Source organism: Taudactylus pleione, unplaced genomic scaffold (genome assembly GCF_031769625.1).
Source record: "Taudactylus pleione unplaced genomic scaffold, aTauple2 ptg000571l, whole genome shotgun sequence".
NCBI lineage: Eukaryota > Metazoa > Chordata > Amphibia > Anura > Myobatrachidae > Taudactylus > Taudactylus pleione.
Window position 1 is genome coordinate 5,840,001 of NW_028284973.1, and position 27,252 is coordinate 5,867,252.

A 27,252-nucleotide genomic window follows, 5' to 3' on the forward strand; every position below is an offset into this window, starting at 1 on the left:
GGAAGATACAATATAATCCCAATGCTGCTCCCTCAGTTATGGGATGCTGAATCCCGATATACAGGAAGTACAAACAGATAGCGAGAAGAGCGAGCGCAAGTGGGATGAATATAGAAAAGACTGTGTCACTCCTATATAGAACCTATATAAGCCAGACTCCTTTTAGTTAGTGGGGTCAGCTGTCAAGAGACACATCACATATAGGTAAAGAATTAATGCTTTTCATAGGTCGTTTTAGAGATATCAAAAGTTTGAGTCTGCTGTGAGAATGGGGTTTATGTATCAAGCAGTGAAAAAACGTGGAGCCATGGACTAGTGGAGGAGTTGCCCATAGCAACCAATGAGCTCCTACCTATTATTTTGTAGTCTGTACTTGATAAATGCTAATTCAAAGCTGATTGGTTGCTATGGGCACACCTCTTATATTAATATTTAACCTTTATTGTATTTCATTTAAAAGTATATGATGTAATCACAGTAATATGAAAGCATACAGGTTCAGTAGACAAAATTTCATTTGTGAGATATTGAGAGATATGTAAAGCTGGCCATACACTATACAATTATCGGGCCGATCCTGCCGATATCCGCGGATCGCCCCGATAATTGTACTGTGTGTGGGGGCGACCAATATCAAAATATCGATCGGTCTGGCATGCCGAATCGACCAGCATGTCGGACTGATGCGATATTTGCAAGTTTGTAGTCGGCCGCATCGGGCAGTGTATGCGGTCACTGCCCGAGCGACCAACTTTTCCCCCAGTTCTCTCCATGTGCATGTACTCACCTTTCTATCCCCAGCGACTGCAGAGCTGTGCGCTGAGCCGACGAACTTCCGGGTAGCCGCTGTTCACTTCCGGCGTCATAGATTAGTTGAAGTCTAGGCAGTGAGTAGATGGTAAGACAGCGCTGTTCTGACATTGCAGTCCCGTGAGCCAATCAGCGGTCGCGCTGACTGTAGAGAGCCTGCTGATTGGTTCCGGCTACTGACAGTTCCCACGTGGTGTGACTCAGCCCACGTGGGAACTGTCAGTTGCCGGAGCAAATCAGCGGGCGCTCTACAGTGAGCGCTGCCGCTGATTGGCTCACGGGACTGCAATGCCCCGTGAAGAGCCGAGAGGTGCCATTCGGGAGCTATGTGTATGTGTGACAACACACATACACATAGCTGTGTTTCGTGGATCGGGTAAGGACGTTTTTTTGTTTTTAAACACCCATGGATTACTGCGGAGACCAGCGCTGGATGTAGGTGAGTATGAAATCTTTCTTTGCAGGTCCATTTTTTGGGGATATTCTACGTGGAGAAGGGGACAGAACATCTGGTATAGGTAAGTATGTGTGAATGGGTAGGTGTATGTAATAAACTTATACAGGGCACGGTGTGTGTGTTTTGGATTTTTTTACCTATTTATTTTACAGTGAAATTACACGTGCCGCATGTCTGCTGGCACTTGTAGTTCCACAAGTGCAAAATGGCAGGCATGCTGGCACTTGTAGTTCCACTGTAAAGTACAATAGTGCTACATTATTTGGCCCCCCTATTAGCCCCATACCCACCGCTCCAGGGGTATGGGGATGAGCCCCAGGCTTCAGCGTAAGCCTGTGGTGCTTGGGAGAGGGGGGACCCATTTTTGGGGGGTCCCCGACTCCCCCGAGATCACCGGCTTGCGCTGACCGACTTGGGGTGTAATGCTTTGGACCTGGAGCCCCGGTGATTGGGTCTCCGGGCTGTGGCATTACACCCCGGTCGGTTGGGTCTGGTGCTGGTCTTAAATATAGGGGGTACCCCACGTCTTTTTTGCCCCCTATATTTAAAACCAGCACTAGTCCCTGCAGCCTGGTGTTGGTTTCTAAAATACGGTGGAACCCTACACATTTTGTTCCCCGTATTTTTAGAAACCACCACTGGCTGGCAAGCCTGGGGCTGGTTTGCCTTTTGGGGGGTGACCTTATGTCATTTTTTTTGTATATTTTTGCTACTTTTTTTACAGGTTCAACAAAAACGGGAATTTTTGGGAAATATTCTAGGGACCCCCCTAAAGATGTGTAGACATGGGGGATCACTATGGGTCCCCCATTTATAACTACTGAACGAAGTCGTGGTTTATAATTGCCGCGGCAAGTGCATAAATGCGACTTTGAAGAAAGTGATGCAGAAGAGCATTTAGAATTTTTGGGGGGTGAAAATAACTATGCCCAGCAAATTTGGGGTTCTTGAAAATGGGGTCAGCATATTTTATAGTTGCTAAAGTGCAAATTCTTTTGTCCCTCCCCTGTGAGGGAACAAAAATATGACAGAGCCTGGCAGATTTTTGTTTGAAAAAATCTGTTGGTTGTGTTAAAATATCTGTCAGTGTATGGGCAAGATATCTGTTGCTTTTAAATTGGTCTGTTGGTCAGACAGATATTTTTATCTGACAGTGTATGGCCAGCATTAGCATTCAATATATATATTATTGATATCTCACAATATAATCAAAACACCTCAAAAGAACATAAAACAAAATTATTATGCCTAGAAAAGATTGACTTAGAAAATATATGTTAAAGATATTGAATTTTGACAATTTAGCTATATTTAAACCTTAGGACAAATATCCTCCAGTGAAGTACCAGAGAAATGAGATACAGTAAATTGACAGTGAGATATGATTTCTGTCCAAAGAAAAATGTTAATTAAATGGGATACAGTAATTAATAAATCTGGACTAGGTCTAATGAATAAGATCTGTCAATTGTTTGATGTACACGTCCTCTACTGTATAAGGGACATGAACTTGGTATCTCACTGAAATGCTATGAAACAGTGATCCTTAAAACAAAAAACAATGTATTAATAAATAATTGTATATGCTAAAAAGCATATATCAATAGGGAAAACAGTACTCTGTTGAAATAAGAAAAAACATGTTTGTAAGTGATTTATATATGCAAAAGGAGCATATATCGGCGAACATATAAGTGCAAAATAGAAAAATGTATAAGTGAAAAAAACACACAATTTAAAAATTTAACACCTTAAACCAGACCTGTTGTCCTAAATTAATTCATTGGGTGAGGCGTCCCTCATTTGACTGGGAAATTAATTTTTCAGGTAAGTATTGCTGTAGTAATGTATCTAGTACAGAGTGAAAGGCAGTATCCGTGCATTTAGATACACTGGGATCTGCTTTCTCCAGTCTTATGAAAATATCAGACTGGAGATGAGAGTCCCTATGCAATGGCACAGTTAAGAAACACGAGACTGCTTCTGCTGCTAGCTCTGGTTCACAGCTTTGCCCTGTTGCTAAGCATTGCAGGGTATTAGCATGGATCCTAAGCTAGTGAGAGAGCAGTGAAAATAAGAACAAAGTACCTGATAGTTGTATGTTGTGAAGTCCCAGTGGACACAGGTCTGGTTCCTGTGAGAAAGCCCCCGGCGAAACACGCGTCAGGCACTGCTCCACGGGTACCTCTGTGCACACAGAGGACCCCTGCACCACCAGACCTGTGTCCACTGGGACTTCACAACATACAACTATCAGGTACTTTGTTCTTATTTTCACTGCTCTCTCACTAGTTTAGGATCCATGCTAATACCCTGCAATGCTTAGCAACAGGGCAAAGCTGTGAACCAGAGCTAGCAGCAGAAGCAGTCTCATGTTTCTTAACTGTGCCATTGCATAGGGACTCTCATCTCCAGTCTGATATTTTCATAAGACTGGAGAAAGCAGATCCCAGTGTATATAAATGCACGGACACTGCTTTTCACTCTGTACTAGATACATTACTACAGCAATACTTACCTGAAAAATTAATTTCCCAGTCAAATGAGGGACGCCTCACCCAATGAATTAATTTAGGACAACAGGTCTGGTTTAAGGTGCTAAATTTTTAAGTTGTGTGTTTTTTTCACTTATACATTTTTCTATTTTGCACTTATATGTTCGCCGATATATATGCTCCTTTTGCATATATAAATCACTTACAAACATGTTTTTTCTTATTTCAACAGAGTACTGTTTTCCCTATTGATATATGCTTTTTAGCATATACAATTATTTATTAACACATTGTTTTTTGTTTTAAGGATCACTGTTTCATAGCATTTCAGTGAGATACCAAGTTCATGTCCCTTATACAGTAGAGGACGTGTACATAAACAATTGACAGATCTTATTCATTAGACCTAGTCAAGATTTATAAATTACTGTATCCCATTTAATTAACATTTTTCTTTGGACAGAAATCATATCTCACTGTCAATTTACTGTATCTCATTTCTCTGGTACTTCACTGGAGGATATTTGTCCTAAGGTTTAAATATAGCTAAATTGTCAAAATTCAATATCTTTAACATATATTTTCTAAGTCAATCTTTTCTAGGCATAATAATTTTGTTTTATGTTCTTTTGAGGTGTTTTGATTATATTGTGAGATATCAATAATATATATATTGAATGCTAACATATCTCTCAATATCTCACAAATGAAATTTTGTCTACTGAACCTGTATGCTTTCATATTACTGTGATTACATCATATACTTTTAAATTAAATACAATAAAGGTTAAATATTAATATAAGAGGTGTGCCCCACAAAAGAGGAGTACTTTCTTCTTCCCCTTTTTTTCTATGGTCAATAACTCCTAGGGAGCACCCTCTTTCAGAATATCGGCTATACATCATTTGTTTTCTTTGAACAATATACCATCTCTCTGTGCGGTGTCCTACCCTTTACTTATTTTCCCTTTTCTCCCCATCTTCCCTGACTTTTCCCTTGTCCCTCAACCCTACATAACATAATGGTTGCTATGGGCAGCTTCTCCACTGATCCACTTCTCCAGGCTTTTCGCTGCTTGACACACAAATCCCATTATGTGGTATGTGTACTTGTAATAGGAGAAGATTCCACAGTTTTAGAGACTGCAGATGGAACACTCACCAAGTCCAAACATACAGGGGAGACTGTCACTGTGCAGGTGAGATGTGTCCACACACAGGTGATACGTGGCTTGTGGTTAGGTGGTGGTCATTAAATCACTACAAGGCTGTGTCATGTTGGTGCTGCTGTGTATATTGAATGGACAGCCTCAGAGTATGGGCAAGTTCGTCCTGCCATCCACTGCTGTAATGAAGCTGCGGCATTCCGCTATTTGATGGTGAGACCAGGGATGCTGCTGCAGTTGTCCCAGAATTTGTGGCTGGTCAGACGCCGTTGTGGATGACGGGATTGACCGCAGGGGGAAGTATGACACGTACCTGTACGCCGGAAAGAGAGAACCCGTCAGTCCAGTAAGCCATAGATTTTCCGCAGAAGCCAACAGCTGGTAGATGGAGACTTAGTATAAATGGGAATACAGGTCACCTCTGAGAAGTCCTAATGCGTTTCTCTGCCCAAATAAATGGGCCAATGTAGTTTTGTACAGAGATGCTGACATAGGAGGTCATAGTCAGATGGAGAAACCGCACCTGCCAACAAGTGGGTCTAAAGGTGCCTCCACACTTGGCGATGTGCTCACGATCCGACATTGTGTCCAATTTACCCTTGGACTCTCCCCAGCAGCTCCCCGGCAGTCGTGGGCACGATTTGGTATTAAAAACTGTGCAAATTGACCCACGATCTATCGTGCCTCCTAACTATTCCAGGGCATCGTGTCTGAGATTGTCAGATCTGCCCTACAGCACGGCAGAAGATGCGATGTACGACCTGCGGGGACGCACATCGTGATCGTGAGTGGATACTCACAATTTGGGCATATTTTACACGATTTGTCGTCACGATGCTTCGGAAGCGTGAAAAATCGTGTAAAATATCGTTAAGTGTGTGGGCACCTTTAGGTCTTACCTGTTCCTCACATCCCCAGTAACTGTAGCAGGACTTGCTAAGGAGTCAGGACACTGATTAGTTGGCGCTTCCCTTGGTTGCAACAGTGTTTCAGCTTTGTACAAAACCATTAACTCAAAAGTACTGCAGAGATTAGTGTATATCGCCTCAACAGCTGTTTTTTTGCCTTGATGCCCCAAAGGGGTGCACAGGCGCATGCACGATGTAAGCCTACCCTCCGTATGTGCCTTCCCTACTTTCTGCGATGTAAGATCCAGTGGCAAACGCAGGATTTCCACAGGGGGGTTTCCAAATGCTTAATTTTAGAGCGAGTGTGGCCAGTTAATGAAGAGGGCAGAATTAGTACTTAACCAGCTTTAATAAGCATCATACAAAGTGTATTGTGTGTATTAATCCCAGCATATACAGGACCAGTGATCACAGTAAGCCATTAGATGCATCAGTAGGCCGTCCTGCCGGAGCTGAATGTTTTTATTTTAGTTATGTGCACCATTCCAGACTATTGGAGGAGCAGCAGAAGAACCTAGCACCGCCCTGGACATGCTGTATATGTACATATTGGGCTCTATAGAAGTGCATCTCTAATTGTGCATGTTTTCCAGATCTTCTAGTTGTTGCAATACTGGCTGATACATGTTAAAAGATCCACAGGTGGTGCTAAGTATTTCATTTGTGATACTGAGAAGAACATGCAGCACTAGTAACAATCTATTATATTACTATTTCTATTGTGGTCACGGTGTGGGCTGGGGAGGGGGGTTTCCAGGCAGACGGAAACCCCTCCTGCGTTTGCCTATGAGATCACTCCTCATTGAATGGAGCTTGATGAGTCTATAGGTCGTGTTTCAGCCATTGCTAGAGATAAAAAATCTGTGTTGAAATGGGGAATTAGGAATTTCTACTAGTGAACTGATTAATACTTGGTCCTGTATATACCAATAATCCCTGTTCATGTTCCTGTTCTCAGCGCCGGGCGGCACTCGTATTGATGATGGAGACAAGGCCAAGGTGACCAGTAACTGTGTCTTTGGAGCAGATGAGGACTATGAGACGATGCGGAATTATGCTCAGGTAACAATGCTGAGAGCAGGGGGGATCGTTACCTTGCAGGAAAAGGGGGGGGGATGCAGATGCACACTCTAAGCACCAATTATTATGTTTAAATTAGGATGTGCAGCCCAGCCCCCCCCCCCCCCCCGATTCCTATGTACGTGTGTATTTAAGGTACACTTGAAGGTGTGAGACCCCTTCTCCTGGGCTAGCACTCCTCCTACCTGCCCCAGGTGATTGTAATTAGTATGGGTCCTGTGCATGGCAGCACACACATGTAATGGGCACTATTACAGGTAAGTCCTAGATACATGTATACAATGTGTCAGTATTGGGGATGTTAGGGACCCACCTGATGAGGTCACCATGACGATATTTTTATATGTAGAATTCTACAGGTCTCAGCATGATAGCTCCCCTTATTATGTTCAACTTGGGATGTGCAGCCCAGAACACCCCCCCCCCCTTTTTTTCCTTGGGATAGTTACCTTGTGAGCGAAATGACAATGAATGTAAACTAATAGCTAATGGGTACGGTGTGTTTGGTCGACAGTTATCATGTCAACATAAGAATGAATTTCAGCATGTGTAGCAAGTCAACAGCAACATGTCGACAATCGACATGTCTACACGGTGACACATCGACATGATAGAATGTCGACCTACAGTAACGTCCCTTGTGGCACAGCAGTCATTTACCTGGTCCAGACGGCTGTAGCGGCTCCAGCACGGGTTCCAGTCCCGGCTGTCGTGACCCTCACTTCCGATGCAGACCTCTGACGTAGCAGCGGTTTAGGTGAGTATTTTAACCTTATCCCTCCCCCTAGTGCCTAACCCTAACTGCCCCCACCCTACAGCCTAATCCTAACTTACCCCCCCTCTCAGCAGCCTCAACTGAACCCTCTCTGAGGCACCTGTCTGTTAGCATTGTCAACATGGTGCATGTCGTCATGTCAACTTTCTACTGTCGACCATATGACTGGATCCCATACCAAATGTCCGCCCAAGCTGAGAAGATCCACTGTCGTTGCTGAGCTGGGAGTTATGTTTTCCCAATACTGGAAGTTCTTAGTCTGTCGCCTCAGGGTTGTCCGTTTTGGAGGAAGTGAGAAAGCGCTGACTTCATAGAGGCCCCATCACATTGTAGTCTGCAGTAGCTCTTTACTACATAGCTAATTATTGGTTTTATATCATTCTTTTTATTTTATGTCATGTTTTTGTGGTGACCTTTTAATGTGACTTTGCAATTAGCGAAGTGCCAGTGAGAAATAAATAGACCATTTTTTAGGAATATTAAGATGGAAAGGCAAGACCTACAATTCCCTGCTTGCGTAAAGACCCCCATACACTAGCGACGGATTGTCACGTTCCTGCGATCCAGAGACGCTCTGCTATTTTGGTGTCGGCCCCCTCGGATCTTGTCACCTGGTGTGGCCCGCACCCATCTTGTGATGCCACTGACTAGTATCAAGCCATAAACTCCAGGAAAGTTTAACAAGTCAAAGCATGTAATATGAATTATGATTAGTTGCACCAATACGATCAATCGCACAAATGAAGAAACTCAGACGCTGGGATCTTCTGCATCGTCCTCTGTTATCTAGGAGCATGAAGGAGGGAGGAGCGTCACACTTGCTAGCACTGCCAAACAGGCTCTGGGTTACATTGGGTAGGGGTCTTTCTCTTGCTCTTCTCAGTAAGGTCACACCACCCATTTACCCAAAGTCAGTTCAAATAGGGATTCATTATTTCTGTCAATGTATTATTGGCCAGTAAACTTAAGTCACAGGATGTCACAGATAACTGGGCTAAACTCTGTACTTTTATCACTTAGCACTTATTTTTGCTACTGTTCTAGGTCTTCAGCAAGCTGATCCGAAGATATAAATACCTGGAAAAAGCCTTTGAAGAAGAAATCAAAAAGGTGAGATGCTTTCCCTCAGAGGATACATATGTAAGGTTAAATAAAAGCAGAATCTCCACCCTAACCAGACTAAAGCACCCACAACCGAGACCCCTGACACCTGTCAGATGCAGGAAAAAGGTCTCAGTGCTGTCTTCTAATGAGAGCCAGAGGCAGAGGTATCCGTCCAATTGGCATTGTTAGCAGAGGGTGTAAGAATGCTGGAATTCCAAAATATCCACAGGAGACTTGTCCATTACAGAGACGATGGTAGGATTTGTATCTGACGCACAGCAGGGGTCCTGGGTGATGGAGACCAGACCTCCATCAATCAGCTTATTTGGGATGGGGGGGGGGGGTACTACCATATAACTTATGTTTAGGATCACTGGAGATTATAGATGGTGGTTGTGCTGCTATTAATATGGGTGTTTTGGTTTTTTTTAGTAACCAATGAAGTGATGTTTGTTTTCCATCCTTCTGTCTGCCATTATACAATATTACAATAAATAAATAAACCTTCCAATACTATTTTATGGTTATATGTACAGCCATGGCCAAAAGTTTTGAGCATGACACAAGTATTGGTTTTCACGAAGTTTGCTACTTCAGTGTTTTTAGACCTTTTTGGCAGATGTTACTATGGTATACTGAAGTAATATTACAAGCATTTCATAAGTGTCAAAGGCTTTTATTTACAATTACATTAAGTTTAGGCAAAGTGTCAATATTTGCAGTGTTGACCCTTCTTTTTCAAGACCTCTGCAATTCGCCCTGGCATGCTGTCAATCAACCTCTGGGCCACATACTGACTGATGGCCGCCCATTCTTGCCTAATCAATGCTTGGAGTTTGTCAGAGTTTGTGGGTTTTTATTTGTCTACCCGCCTCTTGAGGATTGACCACAAGTTCTCAATGGGATTAAGGTCTGGGGACTTTCCTGACCATGGACCCAAAATTTCGATGTTTTGTTCCCCGAGCCACTTGGAGCACCTTGCTATAAGCCAAAAATGATAACTATCATGCTGGAAAAGGCATTGTTCATCACCAAACTGTTCTTGGATGGTTGGGAGAAGTTGCTCTTGGAGGATGTTTTGGTACCATGGCTGTGTTCTTAGGCAAAATTGTGAGTGAGCCCACTCCCTTGGCCGAGAAGCAACCCCACACATGAATGGTCTCATGATGCTTTACTGTTGGCATGACACAGGACGAAGACTTTTGGAAGATGGCCTGGTGTTAAGAAGGGCAGCAAAGAAGCCACTTCTCTCCAGGAAAAACATAAGGGACAGACTGATATTCTGCAAATGGTACAGGGATTGGACTGCTGAGGACTGGGGTAAAGTTATTTTCTCTGATGAATACCCCTTCAGATTGTTTGGGGCATCTGGAAAAACGCTTGTCCGAAGAAGGAAAGGTGAGCGCTACCATCAGTCCTGTGTCATGCCAACAATAAAGCATCCTGAAACCATTCATGTGTGCGGTTGCTGCCCACTCACAATTTTGCCTAAGAACTCAGCCATGAATAAAGAATGGTACTAAAACATCCTCCAACAGCAACTTCTCCTAACCATCCAAGAACAGTTTGGTGACGAACAATGCCTATTCCAGCATGATGGAGCACCTTGCCATAAGGCAAAAGTGATAACTAAGTGGCTCGGGAACAAAACATCGAAATTTTGGGTCCATAGCCAGGAAACTCCCCAGACCTTAATCCCATTGAGAACTTGTGGTCAATCCTCAAGAGGCGGGTAGACAAGCAAAAACCCACAAATTCTGACAAACTCCAAGCACTGATTAGGCAGGAATGGGGGGCCATCAGTCAGTATGTGGCCCAGAAGTTGATTGACAGCATGCCAGGGCGAATTGCAGATGTCTTGAAAGAGAAGGGTCAACAGTGCAAATATTGACCCTTTGCATAAACTTAATGTAATTGTTAATAAAAGCCTTTGACACTTATGAAATGCTTGTAATTTTACTTCAGTATACCCTAGTAACATCTGACAAAAAGGTCTAAAAACACTGAAGCAGCAAACTTTGTGACAACCAATACTTGTCATTCTCAAAACTTTTGGCCATGGCTGTACATTAATCTAAACTTGCTCTATCAGCATTTTTGCAGCCCGGAAGTAAAAATAACTCCTAACAGTCCGGATTTTCATGGCACAATCCTTCTTTTCAGGATCCAGGAAAGGGGGGAGAGCATTAACCCGTTGAAGGGCTGAGGCTTTTCTCATATAAAGGTGTGGATATTGCTCCTAATTTATTTTTTTCCCCCCCGAGATCTTGGGAAGTAGGAGGCAAACCCCTATGATGTACTCTGCTTTCTCATCCGCTAATATGATTTATATGTAATGTGTGTTTTTGCCCTTACAGCTCCTGCTATTTCTTAAGGCCTTTTCTGAAGCTGAACAAACCAAGTTAGCCGTGCTGACCGGAATATTATTGGCTAGCGGGACTCTGCCAGCTTCCATATTAACCAGCCTGTTCACTGAGAACATAGTGAAAGAAGGTACAATAAGTGTTTATATTAGTGGAATAGCTTATTGCAGGGGATTATGCATTGTATACAGTAAGCATCCGTCTAAAGGGGATGTAGTCAGGAACCCTGTGGCCAGAATATTGGCCCGACGGTCATCAGAATACCGCCTCCTGGATACAGACGGTCACAATCCCGAAGGTGAGTATTAGGGTTAGGGCTTAGGAACTAGGGGGAGGGTTAGGCTGCGAGAGGGGAGGGTTAGGCTGCGGGAGGGGTGGGTTAGGCTGCTGGAGGGGTGGGCTAGGGTTAGGCTGCGGGAGGGGAGGGTTAGGCTGCTGGAGGGGTGGGCTAGGGTTAGGCTGCGGGAGGGGAGGGTTAGGCTGCTGGAGGGGTGGGCTAGGGTTAGGCTGTGGGAGGGGAGGGTTAGGGTTAGACTGCAGGAGGGGACATTTTTACTATAACAATTGAATCGTGGTATAATACATATAGTTATTGACACAATCAAGCGCTCTTTTAAAGTTTATTTTACAGTGTCCGTTTATTGAGCTGCTATTATTCGCGCAATCACTGCAATTGTTCTATCTGCAGGAGGGGACAGTTAGGGTTAGTCTGCGGGAGGGGTGGGTTAGGGTAAGGTTAGAATACTCACCAACATGCGTCAGGATTTTGCCTGTCAGGATTCCGGAGCCGGCATTGTGAGTGTCGGGATTCTGACCGCCAGGATCCTGTACCTAACCCGTTAAAAGTCTCATTAAGTACTGAGCAGCAGGACCATGCACATGTGAGTGCCAGATCTGACAAGAACCACATACATGGTCACATGTAGTCATCATGTGGCCAAACCTCATTTACCGCCTGCACTGACGAAACTCAGATAGCTCCTAATCAGACGTTAATCAGGAAGAGTGTATACTGCTTCCATGCGTACTGCGATTTATGCCCCATTAGGTGCAAAATGCCCTAATTGGCCGTCTAATTTGCATCGTCCATGGGCCCCTTTTAGTTCCACTAAATAACCCCCAAAAATTATTTTTAGTTTTTCTTGGTAAATGAAAGTTTGACGAGTTACATTCGCTCTCTGCTTTTTTATTGAAATTTACAAATTTATATTGATAAAATCTTAATCTCAAAAACGCCTTATACACTGAGATTTAGGACCAAGAAAATGGGGCAGCACATACAGGACCTCATTTAGAGTCGGTCGCAAGCGCTGAGCGCTCGCAACCGACTCGATATTTTGGTCCTGCGCACGCGCAGCGGCCACACTGCGCGTGCGCAAGCCCCGGAGCGAGAGAGAAAATCTCTCGCTCCGGAGCTCTCTACAAAAGGGGTGGCTGTCGATGGTGATCGACAGCTCGCCCCGTTTTGCAGGCGGGGGGGTGGCTACACAAACTGAGGCGTCCCTGACGGAACGCCTGCCGTTTTGTGGGCGGCCGCACTGACATCAGCAGTGGGGAGCTTCCTGCTCGATTAGCAGGAAGCTCCCTGGGGCTTGCGGTTGCCGAGACCCAACCTTAGGGTCTCGTCGCAAGCCCCGATGGTCGCGATGGTCTTGACCATTGCGACCATCACCCTGGTCGTTAGCTAAGCTGTGGGTGGTAACTCACAGCTTAACTAGCGACCAGGAGGCCGTACTAAAAAAAAAGAAGCGGCTGCCCTCATTCTGAGAGAGCGATCGCTTCTTGCAACCACCTCTGAATGAGGGCCACAGTCTGTTCTGGCTTCACTGTCAGAGACCGCTAAATCGTAGTTAAAATGTAGAAATAAATGTGATACCATATATACTACCTGTCTAAAGTTATAGAACTCCTCCATTTTTCCAGTTGTTATTGAAATGTATGCAATTATAATGTCTGTGTAAATCTGAAACTAAAGCATAGAACAAATGAACAATTGGAGATGAAACATAAATCAGAATAGTTTCGCTTAACAAATTAAAATCTAAATTTTAGTAGCGACATTTTGCAGACTCGCGTGTCCTGTTACAGCGAGACTCCTGGCGCGATTCCCCTACTAAGTACTTTTTCCTCAATATTGCGTCTTAGTTTGCTTATTGCGTACCAGGGGCCTGATTCAGGTTGGATCGCAAGGCTGCGGACGCACGCAACCGGTCAATGTTTGCGTTCTGCGCAGGCATCGCAGCACGCAAGCCGGCCACTGCAATCGGGTATGCGAACGCAGCGGCACACAGAAATGAAAGACAGGAAGCACCGTTTGGGGGGTGGTCGAATGAACGCAGGAGCGCCTGTGCATTTGGACGCCGTTACAGGGATGTGCGTAATTAAGCCCCAGTGATGGCATACGCAGCCAGAGCACTACATGGCGACGGGAAGCTTCGCAGTCTGTGAGGCATGTTGTGCTCAACCACAACTCTGCACAACTCTGCGTGTGGGTCCGATGCTTCTTGATGTCACCGATTTTTCCGCTGACTTGCGGATGTATGTAATGGGAAGTAGGCGGCTTTATAAGCTGATGGGCGTTGTGGTATAGTGCTGCGATTGTAATGTGATCTCACTCATTTGCATATTTCCGCAGCGAGCGGGTGCGTGCGATTGCAGACTTTCAATCCGTGCTGAATCAGGCCTTAGGTACTAAGGATGACTTTTTTTGTAGCAAAAATGTTGGTATTAACTTGCAGATTAAGCATAATGATGTATGGAGCGGGTCACTCGTATCGGACCTGTCTTTTACCTGTTTAAACTAGATTGTGTACTTTTTCCTCGGTTTTGTGTCTTCGTTCAATTATAGTGTACTCGGTAATTAGGATTAGTGTTTTGGCTAAGTCATAGGTTCCCAAACGCCATCCTTAAGGCACCTCAACAGTTCAGGTTTACTGGATATCCATTGAGCACAGGTGGTTAAAACAAATTGACTGAGGTACTAATTAAGCCACCTGTGCTCAAGCATTGATATCCTTAAAACCTGGTCTTTTAGGGTGCCTCGAGGACAGATTAGGAACCTCTAGGCTAAGTGGTAATTTTCCTGGCATGCTAAATGGGGTTATTTGGTGTGATTTGAGGATAGGTGTATGTGGGCACATCCGTGTAATTGCCGAGCATACTTGTGCCATTCTTACTACACTAGAAATCAAATCGTGTTCATGACGTTCCCACAAATGTTTTGGACTTGTAGGTGCTTTGGTTTCACCCTACTGTCCAGTTCGTTCCAAACCAGCTCAGTGGGGTGTAAGCCTGGAGCCTGTGCAGCCATTTCATGATTTGAAGCCTATTGTCTTGTTCTTTTGCTGGAAGGTAGCTCTGACCAGGCCTGAAGGTCCTACTTTATGTCATTAACTTGCTGTTGGATGAACTCTTGACTAAGTAGGTGTAGACCACAGGGTATCGCATGAGGAACGCTGTCCAGTGTTATGATACCGACATCTGCAAAATGTCGACTATGGATAAAATGTCCACATAGTGAGGATGTCGACATTAGGGTTACCTTAAAAATGGCTAGTCGACATTGTCACAGTGGAAATGAGGAGGGGGCTTGGAGTGCACACCCTAATTTTAAACATAATAAGAGGAGCTACCATGCTGGGACCTGTAGGACAATGCAGGGGACATAGAATGCCGGTGCACACTCTAGGTACTAAGAACAAAGATAGTCAAAACAATCCTGATAAACTCTACAATTAACATGGAATATAACTGAGGTTCTTAGTACATGTTTGGCCAAAGATGTTTGCCCATCCACCATGTCAAGGTGAACCCCATCAGATAGGTCCCTAACATCCCTAATACTAACACATTAAGTCAATTTATCCAGGACTTACCTCTCGTAGTGCCCATTCTAATATGTGGACAGCAATGTAGGAACCTTGTCATTGTCACAGTGTCAACATTTCATCAGTGTTGAACATGCTGGATGTCGACATGCCGCCTGTCAAACTTTTTACCATGTCTACATTCTCATGTGGACATTATGGATGTCGAATGAATATACTGAGCCAGTCGCATGGTGCTGCAAAATGCTGTGTTAGCCCTTTTAGTTCAGGGTGCCGGTCACTTTGTGCAAGTCGCTGACTCAGGTTCCAGCAAAAGAGCCCCAGACCATCACGCTTCTCCTCCACGTTTGACGGTTGGTGTCACAGAGTTTTATTTACTAAGCGCCAGCTTGTAAAACACGTTTAAAAGGGCACTGTTTTTAATAGCAACGCATGAGGTGTTTTGCTATTAGAAGCATTGCCCTTTTAAATTTTGGGCTTAACCATGCCTGTAAGCGACACTTAGTGAATAAACCCCATACACTGTGGAACAATCCTTGTGCCTTCTCGACGGCGCAAACCCTGCGTGATAAACCACAAGTTTTCACATTATGATTCCTTGGTCCAAGACCCGAGGTTGGCAGAGCAGGGACAATGAATAACCTATGAGATAACATAAATAAAGATATCGTCTGGTTGGTAGACATAATGAAATATGACTACACCATGTACACATACTTAAAAGAGATACTGGTCAAATTGGGGTGTTACAAAACTTCTGACCGGTAGTGTAGTTGAACACAATAGTCATTGACACGGTTGTTCTTCAGACAAATCAGTGATTTACTTCCAGCTGTGATTCACAGACGTCTGATTTTCAGGTATTTCCGCGTCCTTCGCCGTGAAACTCTTCAAAGCATGGATGGCGGAGAAGGATGACAATGCTGTTACATCGTCTTTAAGAAAAGCTAATCTGGACAAGAGATTACTGGTCAGCATAGTACTATTATATTATTATATTCTGTAACCTACTTGTTTGTAGCAATTCCTAATACTGTTAGGGGATCTCAATAACATGACTGGGCGTTTGGCAAAAAAAAACAACTCACCAACCTATTGATTTGTGCAAACCGCCAATAGCCGTACACCTACCATCGACCCTCTCAGGCTACGCACAATCTCAGTCAGAGTAATTCTAAAGCTCCTGACTTAATTCAAATTTATTTTCCCTCCTATTCTTTCCTTTTATATATGAGCAAAATGTAAGGGGTGGGTGGGTATTGCCCTGCTTTCTGGGGGGACTGGATATATGCTCCTTTCTCCCCGGGGCTGTAATGGATATTTGTCCCCTTATGATTGGAAGGCTGTTCCACCTTGTTCAATCAGCTGAAGTGACAAGTATTCCATGCCTCAACCGCCTGTAAGCCTTGGAGAAGTGTCCTTTTCAGTGCAGGTGGTAAGTCACAAATAGGATTAGACCCGGGAATGTGATCCAGCTGGTCCCACTAGTTTAGATAGAGAGCACTTTTATTAAAGTTTCCAGACAGGAACAGTATTGCACTGTGCACAGGTCCCGAGGTCTGTGAGCGTTAAGATATTATCTTTGCCTTTTAGGAGCTGTTTCCAGCCAATCGGCAAACGGTTGAACACTTCGCTAAGTATTTCACTGATGCCGGCCTGAAAGAACTCTCCGACTTCCTCAGAGTCCAGCAATCCCTCGGGACGCGCAAAGAGCTCCAGAAAGAGCTACAGGAGCGTTTGTCTCAAGAATGTCCGATCAAAGAGGCAAGTAGTGCAATGTTCTCGGGCTCAGGCAGCGAGCAGGTGTCCATGTTCCCGGCCTTGTTTTCTTGAGAAGTGGATGACCAAAAAGTGCACAATCACTATAAGGAGGCCAGGACCTGGGATTAGGGAAAGTTTCTGAGGAGTTGTTTCCCCTCAAATGAAACGAACGCCGGCACCGTGGTGGCGTGGCAGCGAAACCGGCTTTATTGAAGCGTTTCCCGGCTGATAGTGATCCATCGGACCAGGCCGCATGGTGTCATGTGATGACATCATTGCCGATGCGTTCCATCCGCACTGCGTGGCATGCCATGAATAAATCTGCAGTAAGCAATAAATAGTGTTGTGAGCTAGTAAATTTCAGATTTTTATCATCTTTTCCTAAGTATTCTAAAATGCTGAACATTTGTTCTGTCTTTTTGATGCAGATTAAATATTCTTATTAATTATCTTCTGTTAGTTACGCTAGCCATGTTATTACTTTGCTTTGTTTTCACTAGGGATCAGGATTGGCGGGATCCCGGGATTTGGGCCTAAAATTGGCGTGAATTCAGTCCCAGGATTGGAGCCTAGATTTTAGGACTAATGTTTCCATGCTTTATTTAGTATTTTTTTATTGACCGGTAGCGCCGAGCACCTGCAGCACATGCTCAGACGCTGCACCGGTCCCTGGCTGCGCGCAGCGTGACGTGATGTCAGAGGTCACACTGAGCAGCCCCATGCTGGCCCGCACCTTCATCCATGCCAACCTGCCACATTAACTAAGTCAATCCCAGGATTGAGCGTTTTTCAATCCCGGTATTGAAAAAAAAAAAAACACCCCGGTTTGCCCTCCCTAGTTTGCATATTTGTGTCAAAAGTAACAACCTGGATACGTTTCAGAGGTCAAAGTTTACTAAATATGCCTAAAATTGTAATCTCATTTACACATCGCCTAATGCGAGGCTGCTCACATAGTGACAGTCTCAGATTATAAAAAGGAACTGTAGGTACATCACTAGGACCTTCCCCATTATAACTAACTGGTACAAGGACAGGTTGAGTCTCCCATATCCAAATATTCCGAAATACGGAATATTCCGAAATACGGAATAATTTTGGCATGACTGAGATAATGAAACCTTTGGTTTTTGATGGTTCAATGTACACAAACTTTCTCTAAGGCACAAATTATTAAAAATATTCTATAAAACTACCTTCAGGCTGTGTGTATAGGGTGTATATGAAACATAACTGAATTTTATGTATGTATACAAACTTTGTTTGAGCCACAAAATTATTGAAAATATTGTATAAAATGACCTGCAGGCTGTGTGTATAAGGTGTATATAACACATAAATGCATTCTGTGTGTATATTTGGGTACCAATCCCAAGATATTTCATTATGATATGCAAATATTCCAAAATACGGAATATTCCGTTATCCAAAATACCTCTGGTCCCAAGCATTTTGGATATCGGAGACTCAACCTGTATAACCTTGAAAGAGATCAAGTTAACTCGGATTGGTGGGCATGCTGACATTACATATACCTTAAAGTGCCTGAACATGCACATTTACAGTTACAATGATTTATTTATAGTAACTCTGAGGCATTTTTTTTTTTAATTTAAAATTGTCATTCTTTTCATTTTAACACACAGTAATTCCCATTCCCCAAGTTTATTAATATACACAGCGGTCACATGGCCCCACGCATTTTTGAAATAACAGCAATAGCATCGATCCAAGTTCATTGAAATAGACCACCAGCCCCATAACCTCTCGCCCCTGGTCTACCACCCAAAACCCTTCAAGCAATCTCCACCAAACCATACTAATGTAATAAAAACGTTGTGATCTCATCTCCACGCCCCAGCTGAGCACGTGATGGCGGTCAGGCCTCCAGTCTGAAAGAGGTCGCACCCAGGATGGACCCGTGTACAAAGTCCCGGGTGCGACCCGGGTTTGCGATGTGAAAGGGGTATTAGCCTTGTGACATCCAGCATTGTTTTGCTGAACGTTCTCATTCATGTAGAACGTAGGTTAGGAATTGGTCATACCTCTGAGACACAACTGATCATCTTCCAAAAGTATGTGCAAGTCATTGTCTATGGCCTAGATCACTTCTGTCATTGGGGGCGATTCAATTCAACGCGAATCGAATAGCGCCGGGAGCGAGCTCCCGGATCTATTCAATTCAGTGCGCTGTGTGGTCGGAGAATGCCGGTTATCGCGCCTGAACAAGGGTGTTAAGGCGCATTAACCGGCATTCTCTGACCAAAGTGCCGGGCGTGCGGCTGTTAGCGCCGCGCTAAGCAGAAAAACAGCTGCGCGCCCGGCACTTTGGTCGGATCTCTCCTCGCATCCCCAGGATCCTTAGTGCGCCCAAACAGCGTGGTGAATTGAATAGCTGCGGGCGCTCCCTCCAAACATCGCATTGAATTGAATTCCCCCCGTTGTCTTTGCTATGGTATTCTGTGAAGATGTTAACAGGCCGTGATGCAATGATAAGGGAAGATTAGGATAATTGAAAACCTTTTAGCGTATCAAGCAGTTAATAGTAAAAAGGGAGAATAATACAGAACGATTCAACACACTACAGCCCAGCGACACAAAGCATCTTTTTAATCTGGAATTTATGAATTTATAAATAGCCTCATTGTCCTTAATCGCAGATAAGTGACAGCTAGAGATGGGCTGCACCTTTACTTGTCATTTACAGTGATTGAGTATTCTCAAAATGTCATGGGATTAATATGTCTGGATAAACCTTACACTTTACTTGAGGAATGTGGCGAGGTTTTGTCATAAAAATTATGTTAAATTGATAGAATACTAACTATGACTCCATAGTGATAGGTATGAATGAGAAAATATATATTTTTTGCATCACGCATTATCTACACATAGCAGACGCATTGGAGTATAGCAACAGCTGCAGGCTGAGTGTTACTTGAGCAGTTACACTGGAGGGACAGTAGGTGGTGCTGTATTTTTAAGTTAGCACTGTACAGTCTCTCTTGTTATGATAGTGTACACTCTCCTAAGAATCTTGTTTGTTAATCCTCCAAAGTTATGGGTTATCTTGTTCTGACTGCAGTAAACATTATCCCTTAATCTTTATCTCTGTGTTTGATGCTTCAATTTCGAAACCTTTTGGCTTTTAAATTTTGGCTAAACCTTGTGAATATTAGTCATAAAGTGTGTTACAGCGAGAAGCACCAGAGCAGGGGTATTCAACATGTAGCGCTCCAACTGCTGTAGAACTCTAAATCCCAGCATGCCCTGCCACAGTTGTAGCATGCCCTAATGGCAACATTTTGGCAGGCCATGCTGGGATGTGTAGTTCTACATCAGCTAGAGGACCATGTGTTGAATGCCTCTGCACTAGAGCAAACAAAGATTATTCAAAACAAAACCATTTGGTCCGTCTAAAAAAAAAAAAGGAAGAAACTCCCCTACAATTATATCGTTCACTACTATTATCACTGTTTTCTACCCAGTCTTTATCACCAATAATATTTGGTTCCAAAACTGACACTTTTTATAGAAGTCTTCAGTTATTTCCTGACTACACACCTAAAGATTTTCTGTCCAACCATCCAACTAGTTGATTGGTTGGAATGAAGATCTGGTAAGGTATGAAAGCAAATGACAATTAGCAATTTGCTCCCAAACGCCGGAAATTGGACAAAAACTGTTGTTTGAACAAATTGTTTAGAGCAAACATTTAACAAACTTGTCTGACGCCCATTTTCATCTGTTTTCTGGCATTTAGGAGCAAATTGCTGATCATCAGTTACTCCCATACATTACCAGATTTTCATTCCAACCAATCAACTAGTTGGATGGTTGGACAGAAAATCTTTAGGTGTGTACCCAGCCTTACATAAATGATTTAATAAAGCAGGATCCATTTTAAATATATAATAAAATACAATATAAACATCATATTAAAGTATGTGATGCAAGGTCAAATAGTACTACAATAAAAATGCGAATAATCATAAATGAATAAATAAAAAAACATTTAAATGTCTCAAGTGGTATTATCTATGAGAGGATTTCAATATTGGGGCATTATGACAATATACATTTAATTCTTGCAAGACAGGCCATGTGTGCACACAGTAATGAATTAGTACTTCCATTAAATGTAACGTCCAGCACTGCATGGAGCGTTGTTATCTAGTATCCACAAAGACCAGAATGGAGATGAGCCAACAAAGTGCAATGCGCTTGACGCGTTTCACCGTGTAATGATGAGCATATTCCTCTGAAGCATTTTTATTTTAAATTGCACTTTAAAACTTCAAAGCTTTAGCACTTCCTACAACCCACAGGCTGCTGCCTTTGACCCTACATTTCTTTGAGTAAACCTGATGACCCATAGAAAACCCACATTGTTCTCCATGCAGGTAGCACCTTGAAACAGAATCAAAAGCAAGAACTCGGTTCCATATGGCCATCATGGGAATTATTTTTATCTTTAAGTCTGTGTTATGAGTCGCCTGCATTGAGAATATTAAATGTATATACGTAGTAACCCATAGTAACTATTCTTAAATTTTTTGACTAAATCTAATTCTACCTTGATGACACACACCGGTCCAGTGGCCAGACTACAGGCCCAATGGCGGTCCCCTTTCTTAAAATAAAATAAAAGCCTTTCGTCTGTCCATATGTCAGTAATTTCCACTGACCCGTCTAACTCTGCGCAGGTCGTGCTGTACTTGAAAGAGGAAATGAAACGGAATGAGTTACCCGAGCCGGCAGTGATTGGGCTCCTGTGGACCTGTGTGATGAACGCAGTGGAATGGAATAAAAAAGAGGAACTGGTGGCGGAACAGGCTCTGAAGCATTTGAAGGTGGGGACTTTTATCATGAAGAGGAGTTTAGGACAGTTTGGGTTAGGTGCCAGGGAGAGCATTATACACGTTGAAAAGGTTGTCCTATAGAGTAGGACAGCAGAAAGAAACTCCTTTTTGGGGGCACTCTTAATAGAACATATACAAAAAATTATTATTACTTAATACGTAACCTTTATTTAATAGATGCACTAAAAAAGAGACAAAGACAGACAAACAACAGTAAACAAAAACCCTGGTATATAAATATTTTTTAGAAGAAGAGAAATATCAGCTCCACAGTGTTTAGTACCATATATAACTGTAGAGCATGTACATAATTTATACCACGGTATTAGCAAATCAAGTCTGGCCTTCCTGTATAAAACACAAAGTGGAAGTGGGACTGGATATATAGTATAATATCCTATTATGTCCCTTTACCATCCAATTGTGGTGAAAGAATCTGGCGAGAATATTCAGTATGCTTGATACCATAAAAAACAATAATCAGTTATCATATAGACTGGTTCTTGTGTTCAAGCAAACATAGTGGCAGGCATCTGAGATTGCAATTCTTGCACCCTAGTGCATAACCATAGAATCTTTGTTAGGTATAAATACAATGGTTCATAATACTCGTACTAAAATGTACATTGCAACCTTCATACACCAGAGAGATATATAATTGGTGATAATAGCCCTATAAATTAACTGTTTACTGAGTTAATATTTCATACATATGCATATTGTAATAGTCCTCCTCTGAGTAATGACTTTTTATGCCAATCCAGGATAGGTATATATAGCTCCATATACTAATATTAGGCAGCTAGTTCGTGCAATCAAAAATGAGATGGTCATCATACAACATAAATTAGATATAATGATAATCAGTAGTTACAATGGAATCAAGCAGTCTGCAACCGATTATCCCTTTTGGAAAAGTTGATAATATCACAATCTTGTAACCAGCATATACGTCCCTTAAAGTCTCAGGGGATTAATCACCCATATCACCCATATCAGTCAGATCATTATAGTCTGACCGTGTAATCGTAGTTACAATACATTTATACAATCTGCAGCCGATTGAACATAGAATTGGTGTTAAATAATCTCACACTTTTGTAACCGGCATACAGTCCCTTTAAAGAATCAAGGGGTTAATCACACAAATCCGTCAGATCATTATAGTCTGACAGTGTAATCATAGTTACAATATAGATATACAGTCTGCAGCCGATTAATCATAAAACTAGTGATTGATAATTTCACACTAATGTAACAGGCATACAGTCCCTTTAAGGAATCAAGGGGTTAATCACACATGTCAGACAGATTATTAGGTCTGACCATAACCCTCTAAATGGTAATACCATCTAAGTCACAATAAAGAAATAATTGCGCAGAACACTATATATTGTGACCATCACCATCCGATTAGTAATACCCCCTGGGTAGCAAGATATCCTGGAGTAATTTGCTCAAGACAAGCTAGGCATAATGATCGGGTCTGAGTGGTAGGTATCACTACAGGGAGCAGACCAGGGAAACAGAAATAGATAGGGTACCTCTCCGGGGTCACCACGAAGTTCAGCGGAGCTATGAGCAAACGCCTGCCATAAGGTCAGCTGAGCACAGCTGATACTCACGTGGCCTGGACGCGCTGGTCTGTCTCTCCCCACGTTGTGTACAAAGATAGGGGCGGAGACAGGTGACGTCACTACATTGTGCAGCGTATAAAGGAGCTGCTAGGAGATGACACCAACACTTGGCTTCCTGTTTGACAAAGCCAGAACGGCGAAACGCCTTTATACGCTGCACAATGTAGTGACATCACCTGTCTCCGCCCCTATCTTTGTACACAACGTGGAGAGAGACAGACCAGCGCGTCCAGGCCACGTGAGTATCAGCTGTGCTCAGCTGACCTTATGGCAGGCGTTTGCTCATAGCTCCGCTGAACTTCGTGGTGACCCCGGAGAGGTACCCTATCTATTTCTGTTTCCCTGGTCTGCTCCCTGTAGTGATACCTACCACTCAGACCCGATCATTATGCCTAGCTTGTCTTGAGCAAATTACTCCAGGATATCTTGCTACCCAGGGGGTATTACTAATCGGATGGTGATGGTCACAATATATAGTGTTCTGCGCAATTATTTCTTTATTGTGACTTAGATGGTATTACCATTTAGAGGGTTATGGTCAGACCTAATAATCTGACTGACATGTGTGATTAACCCCTTGATTCCTTAAAGGGACTGTATGCCTGTTACATTAGTGTGAAATTATCAATCACTAGTTTTATGATTAATCGGCTGCAGACTGTATATCTATATTGTAACTATGATTACACTGTCAGACTATAATGATCTGACGGATTTGTGTGATTAACCCCTTGATTCTTTAAAGGGACTGTATGCCGGTTACAAAAGTGTGAGATTATTTAACACCAATTCTATGTTCAATCGGCTGCAGATTGTATAAATGTATTGTAACTACGATTACACGGTCAGACTATAATGATCTGACTGATATGGGTGATATGGGTGATTAATCCCCTGAGACTTTAAGGGACGTATATGCTGGTTACAAGATTGTGATATTATCAACTTTTCCAAAAGGGATAATCGGTTGCAGACTGCTTGATTCCATTGTAACTACTGATTATCATTATATCTAATTTATGTTGTATGATGACCATCTCATTTTTGATTGCACGAACTAGCTGCCTAATATTAGTATATGGAGCTATATATACCTATCCTGGATTGGCATAAAAAGTCATTACTCAGAGGAGGACTATTACAATATGCATATGTATGAAATATTAACTCAGTAAACAGTTAATTTATAGGGCTATTATTACCAACTATATATCTCTCTGGTGTATGAAGGTTGCAATGTACATTTTAGTACGAGTATTATGAACCATTGTATTTATACCTAACAAAGATTCTATGGTTATGCACTAGGGTGCAAGAATTGCAATCTCAGATGCCTGCCACTATGTTTGCTTGAACACAAGAACCAGTCTATATGATAACTGATTATTGTTTTTTATGGTATCAAGCATACTGAATATTCTCGCCAGATTCTCTTTCACCACAATTGGATGGTAAAGGGACATAATAGGATATTATACTATATATCCAGTCCCACTTCCACTTTGTGTTTTATACAGGAAGGCCAGACTTGATTTGCTAATACCGTGGTATAAATTATGTACATGCTCTACAGTTATATATGGTACTAAACACTGTGGAGCTGATATTTCTCTTCTTCTAAAAAATATTTATATACCAGGGTTTTTTGTTTACTGTTGTTTGTCTGTCTTTGTCTCTTTTTTAGTGCATCTATTAAATAAAGGTTACGTATTAAGTAATAATAATTTTTTGTATATGATCTATTAAGAGTGCCCCCAAAAAGGAGTTTCTTTCTGCTGTCCTACTCTATAGGACAACCTTTTCAAGTTGTATATAACCCTTACTCCTGGGGGGCACCACCAACCAGTTCATAAACCTGGAATGTGTTTTTCAACACCCTTTAGAGCGACTTTTATGTTGTTTTTTTTCTGAATGTGTCTCTAATTATACCAATCCAGTGCGGAGTCTCTCTCTTTGTTCTTCTTAGAGCATTATACATGGTAATGCTTTAGCAGGAATGCATCCACCTGTGCGGCCTCTCTCCCTCTCTGAGTGTGGTTATTATACAGAGCATTGCAGAGACCTGCAAAGCTTTCACAGTAAAACCGGACAATTATGGTATGAAAAGAGCTTATTCTTTATGCGATCCTTTCCTTGGCTGCGTATGCATCGTCTGGGAACCGTTGGTTTAATAATCCTGACAGCTTTTTCCCACGAGAGCCTCTGTAACATTCTGAAGTGTAATGAGGTTGAATTGAAGATAGCATCATAAATTTGGAGAAAAATTTAAGAGATAGGGACCCGGGGCCAGCGAATCTTCATCTCCGCGTTAGACGTGGGCAGTTGTCAGCAAAAAAGTAACTTTGAGACTTGGGGTTGAATTAATATGTCCGAAACATACATGAGATACTTCTACTTGCCCTAAGGTAAACATTTTTTTTTTTTGCAAGTTGCTCAGTAGCTATTGCCACATTTCCATAATCCCAAGCCACTTGGGTTTATGAACAGACCAAGCTGTGAGCTGCGGTGTGTGCTACAACTGTTGTCTGATTACCTGTTCACACTTTCTTATAACAAAGCAACCCCCCCCCCCCAAAAAAAATAAAAAAATTTTGCATCAATGCTGGAGCCACAACTATCTTTCACATAGGAGCGGATTGGAAATAAGGGGTTTCATTACTCTAGTGCAGCTCCAGCCAACCTGTGGATCTCCAGCTGTTGTGGAACAAGTCCCAGCAAGCTTTACCAGCTGATCGGTGGGAGGGTATGCTGGGGCTTGGAAAATCACAGGGTTGGCCAGGCCTGCGCTAGTGATTGGTATGATATGCAGATGTTATGAGCTGGGGCCGATACTCACCGATCACCTTTCTCTTCCAGCAATACGCCCCGGTATTGGCCGTATTCAGCACTCAAGGCCAATCTGAACTCGTCTTACTTCAAAAAGTCCAGGAATACTGTTATGACAACATCCACTTCATGAAGGCGTTCCAGAAGATTGTAGTCCTTTTTTATAAAGGTAGCACGCTGTCCTCTGATAGCACCGGAGCCCTCGCCAAGGTGTTTTATGTGTAGCCATAATCACACTCGGTGAAGGCAGCTAGTGTATTGGCTGAACCAATATTCAGCAACCAGAACCATTGTCACTGTGGCTAATGGAGACTCCTAGCGGATCATGATATTAATATTAATGGAGACTGTTCCGCACAGAACATGGCCGATGTACTTCGGTGATGTCGCTGGTCCCCAGTGGGTTGATAAGATGAGTTTTGATGAATATTGGTACAGTCTACAGCAGGGGCTCGCACCACTGTGTGTAGACAGTGGGCACATATTAATAACATTGTATAAACCACACAAATTTGATGTCATCTAAACAAACCAATTAGACATTTGCTTTCATCCATCTAGTAACTTTTGTACTAATGCCAGATTTATGGTCGCTATGGGTTACGTCAAATTTGGAAATAAGTGTAATTCTTGTTTGCCAGCTGTAAAGAGGGCGGTACGTAAATAAAAACAAAAACATACAATGTGTTATGAATGCACTCAGAAAATAAATAACGTATTGTGGTAGATTGTGTGTAATTGATGTTCTGCCTGTAGGGCTGTAGCTTCGGTTCCAGTGTAGAATGTACAGTAAAGTTGATGCTGGTGTAGTAATTGAATGTTGTCCTGTGTAACAGCCGATGTCCTCGGCGAAGAAGCCATTTTGAAGTGGTACAAAGAAGCGCACATCGCGAAGGGGAAAAGCGTGTTTCTTGACCAGATGAAGAAATTTGTTGAGTGGCTGCAAAATGCAGAAGAAGGTAATACAGTCTAGATCCAATCTTAAAGATATATTCGGCAAGCAAGTATATGTGCCTACCAGTTCTTATTTTGTGGGCACATTTCTGTAGAACAGGAAGAATGATGAAGAGAAGGACAAGGAGGAGAATGAGGATGCAGAGGATGCAGAGGACTGAGGGAGGGTGAGGTAGAAAAGGACTGTGGGAGAATGAGGAAGAGGAGGACTGTGGGAGAATGAGGAA

At 42.7% G+C, this 27,252-nt stretch overlaps 1 protein-coding gene across 1 annotated transcript in view; it reads left to right on the forward strand.

The window, feature by feature from the left end:
- Positions 1–27,252, forward strand: part of BZW2 (basic leucine zipper and W2 domains 2) — a 99,826-nt gene that overhangs the window by 65,518 nt on the left and 7,056 nt on the right. Inside the window, exons 4-11 of the mRNA XM_088453151.1 lie at positions 6,795–6,898; positions 8,736–8,801; positions 11,153–11,288; positions 15,846–15,955; positions 16,579–16,749; positions 21,453–21,599; positions 26,102–26,240; positions 26,908–27,030. Coding sequence (XP_088309277.1) covers positions 6,795–6,898; positions 8,736–8,801; positions 11,153–11,288; positions 15,846–15,955; positions 16,579–16,749; positions 21,453–21,599; positions 26,102–26,240; positions 26,908–27,030 — 996 coding nt within the window. The remainder of the gene's footprint in view (positions 1–6,794; positions 6,899–8,735; positions 8,802–11,152; positions 11,289–15,845; positions 15,956–16,578; positions 16,750–21,452; positions 21,600–26,101; positions 26,241–26,907; positions 27,031–27,252) is intronic.